Source organism: Phyllostomus discolor, chromosome 4 (genome assembly GCF_004126475.2).
Source record: "Phyllostomus discolor isolate MPI-MPIP mPhyDis1 chromosome 4, mPhyDis1.pri.v3, whole genome shotgun sequence".
Taxonomy (NCBI): Eukaryota; Metazoa; Chordata; class Mammalia; order Chiroptera; family Phyllostomidae; genus Phyllostomus; species Phyllostomus discolor.
The window spans coordinates 11444045-11455424 of NC_040906.2; the positions used below are offsets into that span (position 1 = coordinate 11444045).

At 46.7% G+C, this 11380-nt stretch overlaps 1 protein-coding gene across 1 annotated transcript; it reads right to left on the bottom strand.

Moving 5' to 3' along the window:
* Positions 1-250: 250 nt before the first annotated feature.
* On the bottom strand, positions 251-3585 carry KCNE4 (potassium voltage-gated channel subfamily E regulatory subunit 4). Its single transcript, XM_036022793.1, has 2 exons — positions 3311-3585; positions 251-2770 (listed from the first exon to the last, which is right to left on the bottom strand). Exon 2 carries the CDS (start codon positions 2742-2744, stop codon positions 2232-2234), a length of 513 nt encoding a protein of 170 aa, XP_035878686.1. The 5' UTR covers positions 2745-2770; positions 3311-3585; the 3' UTR covers positions 251-2231.
* Positions 3586-11380: the final 7795 nt, after the last annotated feature.

Below are 11380 nucleotides of genomic sequence, written 5' to 3' on the forward strand. Positions count from 1 at the left end.
CGTGGCCACCAAATTTAAAAAAAGAGAATTAATGTAAGACTATCTGCCACTTGTTTTCCACTCATTGCAAAGCCTATCACAAGATGGAAAAGCCCAGCCCTGGTCAGTGCACGATGCAGGCAGAAATAAAATATGTCTTCGTGGGAGTCTAGCTTGGAAAATGACCCGGATCTAGACACAGCTGGCAGAACATGCCTGAGGAGTCAGAAAGTAGGAATTACACTGAAGAACCAAAGAAAGAACTCAGAACTTCCTCAAGGAAACGTGTTTGTTTATTTAAATTAAAAAATATCGTGAAAATGACAAACTGTTAAATACAGAGGACAACTTCATACAACTTAATAGAATAAGAAGGAAGTATGTACAGCACTTTTGAACAGGCGCAGCTAGGTCTGCACCAAATTTCAGGATGAAGCAATGGAAAATGTGACCACGCACATGTCCGTTGCAGTAAAGTTTCAGAATTCAAGTGATTCCAGGCAAGGGGCCAGCTTAGCTTGGCTTCTTTCACCTTAAACAGCCCCCTTTGGAGTAAATCCACTGTCTGAATTTTAAAGTGAATACAGGCCCCTTTCTCCCCGACCTCCCACCCCAGACGTAAATGCCCTCTAGCACTGTGTTAAGGCAAGCTGGTAAACCGGCTCCTGCAACTGTTAACCCTTCCATGGGAACAGTAGTTACTGCTGTCTCCAGTCCAAGGAGAGGAAGCTTGTTTGGTTTTTCTAAGGGTTTTTTTTTTTGTTTTTACTAGAATTAAGTTTGACCTTTTGGTGTGGTTCTCTTCCTCCTTGTGTTCAAGAGCCTGGATGGAGGGTCTGCTGCAATGCTATGGACCGCAGGACGACAGGGAGGCGGTTGGCAAGCATTCCTGAGCGTTTGCTTTTGGGTTTCTTGTTCCCTTCACTGGAGGGTTAACATTCCAGAACCCAGAGAACTTTGCAGAGTAAAAATGTGGGATCTGGCTCTTTGGGTCACGGCTGGGAAAAACGACAGCCTGGAGGAGTTAGTTGGTGATTCGCTCTGCATTTCCCAGTTACTTACGTTCCTAGTCTTCAGCTGCCCCTTTAAAACAGATCTTATGTCAGACTAACCGGCCAAAGGGGAAGTATTTTGTCCAAGCTTCCCCACACCAGGCCGTGCAGGATTTATCACAGAGTCTTAAAAGTTAAAGACATCCTTCCAGCCCCCTGGGGATGTAGCTCATCAGGAGTCCCATGAAGGCGGTGAGCCTCCTGATGACACACGCAGGACCACACAGCAAATCAGTGTCAGGGGTTGGGATTGGGACATAGAACTTGGACCCCCCGGTTTGTGCAATTTCTGCCTGAGTCTGCCCTTCTATGTGTCGGCGACATGATGAAAGGCCACACCGCAGAGGCCCACGGTGTGTCCTCCCCCAGCTCAGAGAACAAGGCTGGGAAATGAGCAGCAGTAGCTGATGGTTGGCTTTGTTCACCCCCCACCAGTGCCCCTTCTGGAAAGATGGGGAAGAGTCCCCTGCACAGTCACTGGGAGTGCAGCCCAGATGCTAGAGAAACCCTTTCAATGGAAAAACCTTCATGCCAACATGAAATGCTGGATGGTCCCCGATCGGAGTTCAAGGTCTTAGGTTAGAGAAAGGGTTGTGTCTTACAATCCCAGCCAATGTTAACAAGTTTAAAGATTGCATTTTTTCCCCTTACAGTATGCAAAGAGGCCAGGTTCAGATCTCCAGCGCTCTCCCGTGGCAAGTCCTCCATTACAGGTCCCCCTCCCAACTCAAAAGACCTCCAAAAGAAGGGCTAATGCCACAGGTAAACGATGGGGTACTTACAGCCAATCATAGCTAGGAGAACAAAGCTCTAGGCAAATTAGCAAATGGAACTTAGTCCCCCAGCATGTCCTGGGCATTTGGCAGCCCTGGGAGTGGCATCCAGTGAGAAAACAAGAGCAAGCCCACCGGCCTGCCAAACTCTGAACGGGAACCCCAAGCCCCAGGCCCCAAAGTAAATGTACACACTGCTCGTCTTCAGAGGTTTCGCAGTGGTGCGTGCACACCACAGGCACTTCACGGACTCCTGCTGCTGCTGGCTCCAGCTGAGCGTGGTCCCCACCATCCCCCATTCAGGGGTTTGCTGGGGGTCCCTTCAGAGTGGCAGCTGCACTGCAAAAGTGAAACCAGACACAATAAGTGTCCTTCCTCTCCCTAAGGGTGCAGGCTGATGGGGCCACCTCCAGAGGCCCTGGGGGTGCTAAGAATTCTGATGAATGTTCTCTGAGGACCCTTCGCTGCTCTCATTCAGAGGAGTCTCCGAAGTCTCCCCCAGCTCATCGTCAGCTCCCTCCTCCTGGATGGTGAGATGCACATCGGGCGAGGAGGACTCGGAGCTCACACTGTCCCCCTCCATGGAGCAGAGGGTGCAGGACAGGGCGGGCGCCACGCTCTCCTGCAGCATGTTCAGCATCATGGGCACCTGCAGTGACCTCAGCCCCGACATCATGGGCAGCGGCTTCATGGCCTCCCCCCACAGCCTCTCCTCATCCTTGTACAGCAGCAAGAGGCTGGACTTCTTCTCCCGCCTCTTGGATTTCATGTAGCCCAGCATGATTCCAATCAAGAAAATACCGTAGAAGGACATGACCACCAGGATGTAGAAGTATTCGTTACCATTGCTGCCGCCGTTGCTGGGGACATGGGACCCGAGGGGGCGGCTGGGGGCTGTGGTGCTGGGGTACGTGCTGTTCAGAGGCTCCATCTTCAGCATTGAAGCGCTGGTCGCACGGCCAGGGCCTGGGGAGAAACCTGCATGTTAGAACTCTCCCACGGGTCCGTGGCAGAGAGCGGAGGGTGAGCCCGAGGTCTGTGGAGTTGCAATATCAAACGGCTTATAAAGGCGCGAAGAAAGAGCCCCCACTGAACAGCTAACAGGAGGTAGAAGCTGCACGGGGAAGCAGGCAGGGAAAATGGGAAGGATAGAAGGAGGACTTTCATTTTTCAGTCTATACACAGTCATCACATTTGCGATTCATAGAGCAAGCATGCAAAAAAAAAAAAAGCATTGCTTTTACAATCTTAAAAACCAAAGGAAAAAAATCAATATAAGAAAATAAACTACATTGGGATCCCTGGGAACCTTTTTTTTTTTTAACTGGCAGAGTAGAAAAGAGAACGTTTACATTTTACTTCTCCAACTCAAAACTATTTTTAGTTCAAAACAAAGTTTCCTTAGGACAAAAAAAAAAAGGGAAGGGAAGGAAAACTTTATGTATCAATTGCTGGAAATAACCTCCTTTCAAACGTCCCTGAAGCCAAGCAGCATCCCTCACTTACCAAACGCTGGCAAACGTGTCCGGAGTCCTGATTCCCAAACGGCCCGGTCCGAGAGCTCCCAGAGCGTGCCTCTGCGCGGGGCTCAGCGCTCTGACAGCTCTGGGCTGCTGCACTTGGGATATATAGTCAAGAGATGCATCGTCACGTGTTCGGGGAGGAAAATTTACAACAGAGGTTGGTCGTGGCAGAGTGCACAGTGAACTCGGAGTGCTGCGGCTCCCCGGACTGAACTCTGCAGCTGTGAAAAGAAAGACACTGGGAACCGCGCGAGGGTTCCTCACTCCCCAGCATGGAGCCAAGAGTTTTCAGGTGGCCATGAAAAGGAGGGGGCAAGGAGAAGAAACAGTGCCTGGTTAGAACTCTTCGCCCCAAAACCCAGTCTCACCGAGACTTAGTTCGTGTTTCATGTGCCTGTTGCGTAGGAAGAACTACCGTGCGGTTGGCAGGTTTTTGGAGAACAAAGACCATATACATAATCTGGATAAAAGACAGTGGCAAGCGAGGGCAGCATTTCCTGTCAGGAAACTAGGGCTGACGTTTCCGTCCTTCCACGAACTACTCAGATTTTAAAACCGTCACTGATCCTTTCTGCGCTGCAGATTCCTGGTCTGTAACGCGTTTGGCCCGGGGGAGGGGGGGCGGGGGGGGGGGCTTCGACTCCTAGAATTACAGGCACTGTGCAACCTGTCAGCTTACTCATTCAGGGTTTAAGGCTGGCTGGTGCAGGTGAGCCCTTTCAAAATACAGAGAGCCTCTCCCTGTCTCCCACATCAAGCCCATTAAACTATTTTTTATAGTTAAAATTGGTGTGTCTTTTAGATTCTTTTCAACAGTCTGCGTGCAGTGGAAACGGGTCACCGTGCGAGATACTGTGTAGGTTTCACGCCAGCCCTGCGGGCACAGCTGCTCCTCGCAGCATCACACAGAGACCATTCATACCTCTCTCTGCCTCTCTGGCAGGTCACGGGAACGGCAGAAATCCTCCAGGGAGCAACGGAGCACAGTTCAAGCTTTGAAAGCCTACACAGACCTGTGTGGAAAGGCTTGCTGCGATCAAAATTGGAAAAGGAATTGAAGACTTTGATGTCGGACCATCTGCTTCCTGGACTGTTTATTCTGAGAGCCTCGTGTTCTAAGTTGAAGGAAACTGGGAGGGCGGCTGTGCCCCCAGTTGTCTGCAGCCCATAGACAACCGCCAGTTTATCCTGGGGAATCAGCTCTCGAGAAAGCATCTCTTGTCGTTCAGCTGTTGTTCAACTGAGGCTCAGGGGGAGCACGGTAACACACCTCTGCCACACCTGGGACACATGTCGCCCAGCCACGGGGACTTCCAGCGCTGCTACATAAACCCACCTGGGTTGGCCCCTGGCCCAGATTCTCGTGGGATACCTGTGCAAAGAGCAGGACCAGGAGCACCCGCTACTGTGGTGACCACTGCTTTGATCTCCTTTACAGTGTGGCTTAGTTATCTCACCCAAAAGTGCCCAGCTGGTTTGGTGCTGGCTTGACAATCCAGCACCAAGAACACCCACACACTGGAACTCTGCTCACCAATAAAGATGTCCTCGCAGTTATGTGACTATTTAAAAAGTTCCACAGGTATCTCGGCACAAGCAGACATGACCATTCCAATTGTATTCATGTTAAATGTCTGAAGATTTCCATCTTCAGCTATGCGTGCAGTGGTTTGTCACAGACAATAGAAAAAGAAAAAGAAAAAAAAATGTAAACACTAGGAAAGAAAGACCTAGGAGCGTGATGCCTATCGACTGTTCACCCCAATAATGTTGATTATGTACCTAGGACATACGAGATTCCTAATCCCCCAGGGACAGCCAGCACTCCACGTGGAACCCTAGAGGGAGCGAAGAGGAGGTGGGGGAAGGGGTGACCAGGATTAGGGATCGAGGAAATACAAAGCCCGGTGCCAGGAAGCCAAACAGAGGCTGAATTTTCACACAAAATAAGCTCCCTAAATCGAGCCAACCGTCCCAAGACCGTAAAACCAAGAGGAGACATGGATAAATCTAGTCCTAAGGACAAAGCACTTGAGAGAAATAGGAAGAACAAAATCCGTCCCAGGTCTAAGGGTGGGAAGAGCCCGAATGAAGCTCTGCCGCAGCCTGTGTGGTGACCCCGCCTCCTCCGGGACCCTCTGCTGACGTGGATCAGGGGCTCCTCCTGCAGCTGGGCGAAACGAGGCAAGTGCAGCACTTAGTGCCATGTCTGGAGTGAGTGTATGTCCGATCCACGCACTTTGTGGTCGTTGTTGACGGTGTCCTGTTGCTACCACGGACTTCCAGTTGCTGCCTGATGGGCATGTGCCTTTCTCCAGATTTTTCATTGTTGTTCTTTCTTCTTTTGCCACACATAGAATTGAAGGTGCAGGGCTTGCAATGTCATAACGCATAGCCCAGTCTCTCCAGCCCTCACTCATAACAGTATTGTGGAAAGTATGGAGTGGACAGTAGCATAAATAGTGAGGGAGGAAGGAAAAGTATCTCAAAAGTCATTCTGTGAGGGAGAGAATGGGGACACACGAGAACTATGAATTACATCTACTCGGTGCCAGGTTTCAGGAGACAGCAATGTGAAAGAAATAAACGCGTTGTCCGTGTACTTTCTCTTAGTCTGTGCCTTGCATTTTCATTTTCTTAACAGTGTCCTTTGAAAATCAAACACTTCTTGATACTAATGAAGTCCAGTTTACTAAAAAAAATGTTGTGCTTTTGGTATCCTAAGAAATTTCTATCTAACCCAAGGCAAAGATTCTGTCCTATATTTCTCCTAGAAGTTTTATAGCTTTTCCTCATACACTTAGATCTATAACACATTTCAAGTTATTTTTGCATATGATGCAAAGCATGGGCCAAGGTTCATTTATTTGTTGCATGCGGATGTCTAATTGTTCCAGCACCATTAGTTGAAAAGACGGTCCTTGTCCCATTGAATAATCTCAAAACCTTTGCAAAATCAACTAACCATATATGTGCAGACCTATTCCTGTGATTTATTCTGTTCTGTTGGCTTATCTGTCTATCCTTGCATCAATATCATGCTTTCGAAAAATCCATTTTGAAATGCTATTTTAAGTAAGTCTAAGCTACACTACAGTCCAGACCTAACTGAGTGTCTGTTATATACCAAGCATTTGGAAGAGGCTCTTCTTACTTCAGCCTTGTGAGGTCAGCATTATAATCATTCCTTAGCAGGGAAAGCCTGAAAGACAGACAGGCTAAGCAAATTGCTCAAGGTCATGCTATTAGTAGGATTTGAACCCAGGTCTGTGCAACGCCAGATCCTATTCTCTTTCTACCACCTTTTATCCCACTTAGTAGGAACCAGCAAACTGGGAAAGAGTAAAACATAAAAGGTAGATCATCTCCCAACTTCATGTGGGTCTTCATAAAACTATTTTTAAAGTACATTCCTAAATGGCCAGGTACTGAGACAAAAACACAATCATGCAATGACAAATTATTTCTCTTAAACTCATGCTATCTTAAATATCGGAGGCTGCACTGACCTCACTGTGTTATAGAAGGTATCAGTGGAGTAGTAATACTTCTGTCCTATGCTCATGCTTTCCTTAGTAAAATCAGTTCCCTGCTGTTCCTATACACAGCTGATTCTGGCCTTGCTTTCATGTTTCTCCCTGCTTGAGCCTGATGCACAGCTTTCTCCAGAACTTTGAGTGTTTTCTTTTTTTATTTTATTTTATTTTATTTTTTATTTTAATCATTGTTCAAATACAGTTTTCTTCTTTTTACTCCCAATCCAGTCCCCCCTCCCACCCCTCCCCACTTCCCTCCCATTACCACCCTCCTCTTAGTTTATGACCATGTGTCCTTTAAGTTTGTTTCTGTGAACCCTTCCCACTGTCCCCTGAAATTCCCTCTACTCTCTTCTGTGGGCACTGTCAGCCTGGCCTCTATTTCAGTGTCTTTGGTTATATTTTGCTTGTTTCTTTGTTTTGTTGTTTAGGTTCCTGTTAAAGGTGAGATCATATGGTATTTGTCTTTCACTGCCTGGCTTGTTTCGCTTAGCATAATGTTTTCCAGCTCCATCCACGCTGTTGCAAAGGGTAGGAGCTCCTTCTTTCTTTCTGCTGCATAGAATTCCATTGTGTAAATGTACCATAGTTTTTTGATCCACTCATTTACTGATGGCATCTTGGTTGCTTCCAGCATCTAGCTATTGTGAATTGTGCTGCTATGAACATTGGGATGCATAGGTTCTTTTGGATTGGTGTTTTAGTATTCTTAGGATAGAGTCCCAGCAGTGGAATTGCAGGGTCAAAAGGCAGATCCATTTTTAGTTTTCTGAGGAAGTTCCATACTGTTTTCCATAGTGGTTGTACCAGTCTGCAGTCCCACCGGCAGTGCACTAGGGACCCCTTTTCTCCACAACCTCTCCAACACTTGTTGTTTGTTGTTTTGTTTATGATGGCCATTCTGTCTGGTGTGAAGTGGTATCTCATTGTGGTTTTAATTTGCATCTCTCTGATAGCTAGCGATATTGAATATCGTTTCATGTGTCTTTGGACCCTCTGTATGTCCTCCTTGGAGAAGTGTCTGTTCAAGTCCTTTGCCCATTTTTCAATTGGATTCCTTGTCTTCTTAGAGTGCAGTCTTATAAGTTCTTTATATATTTTGGAGATTAAACGCTTGTCTGAGGTATCATTGGCAAATATGTTTTCCCATACAGTTGGTTCTCTTTTAATTTTGATACTGTTTTCTTTAGCTGTGCAGAAGCTTTTAATTTTGATGAGGACCCATTTGTTTATTCCTTCCTTTATGTCCCTTGCTCTAGGAGACAAGTCAGTAAAAAAGTTTCTTCATGAAATATCTGAGATTTTCCTACCTACGTTCTACTCTAGGACTTTAATGGTGTCACGTTTTTTATTTAACTCTTTTAGCCACCTTGAATTTATTTTTGTATATGGTGTAAGTTGGTGCTCCAGTTTCATTTTTTTGCACGTGGCTGTCCAGTTCTCCCAACACCATTTGTTGAAGAGGCTATTTTTACTCCATTTTATGTTGCTGCCTCCTTTGTCAAATATTAATTGACCATAGAGACTTGGGGTTATTTCTGGGCTCTCTGCAGAACTTTGAGTGTTTTCATTTCCGAGTAATGGCATTTTCACCAGATGACCCAGGATTCCCTGGCAGCACATTCCTGAAAGTCTATGAGCAGGTTTTGTGGCGAAACCGAGTCTGTGCTGGGACAGCAGCACGGCGGTGAATCTCATCAGATTAAATGTAAATCCGCAGTCTGGAGATCTGACCCCGCTCGACCTCACCAGGGCTACGTGACCGGCTGGGTTGCGTAAGCTCTCTGTGTTTCAGTTTTAGCCCCTCAGGCATGCATGTCAAGACTAGAATAATTAATCATCTCAGGATACTCAGAACGTCCCATAATCCACAAGGAGATGCCTTTCCTGCGTAGACAGTAAGGGACAGAGCAAAACAAGATGTGGGAAAGCCAGGCTGTCGAGCTGGCTGTGAAATGGCACCCTCGATGCCTACCCTGGATTTTATTTTTCCCAGAAAGTCTTTCTGAAAAGTTGTGTCTGGGAACCTTTGCTGGGCTCATCGCTTCTAGTACCCTGAGTCACCCTTCCTAGACTCCTGCTTGTTAGCCTTCCTAGCACTTGGAATAAAACCGGACTGGGTACTTCAAATGTTTAATGAGGCCTGCAGACTTTGCTATGACACCGGCGATGTTTCAGGGTGATGTGGCTCTAGACAGGCTCTGCTCGGTCAGCATCCAAAATTGATTAGCATGGAAGAGTCCAGAACTCCTGAAATGAAAGAGTGCCTGGTAAAGTTGCCCCTAGCTGACCTTCGTTATATTATTCGAACCTTTTTTTCACCTGATAGTTATTTAACAAATACTGACATGATGCCTAAAGTGTCTCAGGAACCGTTCTAAGCACTTTATACATTTTATCTTATTTAATCTTCCTAAAAATCCTATGAGGTCGCCTCTATTAGCATCCCTGTTTTACAGAGAGGGAAACTGAGGCAGAGAGTGTTTGGAGTAGCTTCTCCTAGATCACACAGCTCCTAAGTACATGGCTGAGCTGGCATGGGCATTGCAACCCAGATCTGAGATTTTGAATTCAGAGTATTTGGCTCTAGCTGCCACACCATGTGGTCTCTTCTAAGTATGGAGCATTTCCAGCGCAGCATCCTGCACCGGAGCTATAAAAGGTGAAGACGGAAGGGAGAATCTAAGTGTCCCCTCCACCCTGCAACCTGCTGGTCACAGAGGACTAAGGTCATACCCACACTTGGAAAAATCCAGGAGACCGGGTCCAGCCTCAGTGCCAGAAAAAGGTTGCTGAGTTAGGGAAGCCCACGTTCCCAGAGTCTGTCAGGAGAAAGTTTGTTAGTATTGTCCTGCTCCTGACACTGAAGTGTGTCCAAGTGGCCAGATGTAGGCCACACAGGAGGGAGCTCCTTCCCCAAGTCCAATGCTGGAATAAGGTTGGACGTCACGGCCCTGCCCTCCAGCGGCCTGCAGTCTGCCGAAGGCCCAGGGTAGGTGGGGCAACTGAAGGGGGAGGCATGGCAGAAGCAGCTTTAACTCTAGTTGAACTTGAGACTCTTTGACCATCATGGTGAAATGGACATTTTAATTACCGAACTGAGGCTGTTTGGGGGTCCTAGAACAGCCCGAGGACTTCTGTTTCTTAAGGGTGACCACGGAAGTCCTGGGGCCTGCCCCCCGATTTCCACCACACAGAACAGGGGAGGAACTAGCCCCAGAGAATGAGTCTGAAGTAGTATCAGGACTCCTTCTGAAGGTTTGCTTTATGATGATCCCCTGCAAGGACTACGTACTTACCATGAGATTACACATGCAAAATGCTTGGAACAGTGCCTAGAATTGGTGAGAGTCCATTTTTCACAAGTATTAAATAAACAATGCCAGAAAAATGCAAAAAGATAGTACTTGGGGAGCTCCATGGCGTTATCACTCTGAAGTTTACATTGAGGAACCATACATGACTGAGCACCGTGTAGTTCCCGGCACCTAGGACATCACTGCTCCGCAGAAGACCTTCCAGAAACATTTGTTAAATGACTAACATAGAATTGTTCATCTTTACAGACTTTCTTAATTAATTTTTGCCAGAGTCAAGTGAGAGTTTTCATGAGCAGAACTTTACAAATGTGGAGATTCGGGACAGAGATGGCGAGCAGTGCCCTGGGCGTACACAGCAGCACAGAGCCGTCCGGGGACAGGCCGTCCAGCCTCGTGTTGACACCGCGCCAGGCACGTCCTCGTTCCTGGGCTGCACACTGCTCGGTGGCTGTTGCTCACTTCCTCTGGCCCCAGAGATTCAGGGGGTCAGGACCGGCTTTGGAAGACCATGGAAAAGGGTGCTGATGAAGCGCTTTGGGGATTCCAGCTCAGGAGGGAAAAGCGGAATCTTTTTTTTTTAAAGTTTGAAGCCCTGAAAAGATTTTCTGAAAACTTCTAAGTACCAGTTTACCAGATTATGACACAGAACCTGATAAGAACGAGAGATGGACAATAGTTAATACCGTTTTGTACACTTGATGGTTGTTGAAAGTAGATTTTAAGCATTCTTTTTTTTTCTTTTTTTTAAATGTTTGCAAATCACATATCTTTTTTTTAAAGATTTTTTATTTATTTTATTTTTCGAGAGGGAAGGGAGGGAGGTTAAGAGAGAGAGAGAGAGAAAAACATCAATGTCCGGTTGCTGGGGGTTATGGCCTGCAACCCAGGCATGTACCCTGGCTGGAAATTGAACCTGAGACACTTTGGTTCGCAGCCCACACTCAATCCACTGAGCTACACCAGCCAGGGCTAGATTTTAAGCATTCTAAGCGCAAAAACAAGTTAACTAAATTAGCTATGTGAGGTGGGGGGGGTGTTTATTATTTTTCTCTTGACAGTCATTCTACAACGGACACATATATCAAGTCATCATGTTGTGAGCTTTAAATATATACAATTATATTTGTCAATTATTCCTCAAAAAATGTTTTAAAAGAAACCTAAGAGAGCTTGATTCTAAAGCACAGAGCAACCCAA

Excerpts from the sequence above, each read along its gene's own strand:
- KCNE4 (XM_036022793.1), bottom strand. The coding sequence starts at position 2,744 with ATGCTGAAGATGGAGCCTCTGAACAGCACGTACCCCAGCACCACAGCC.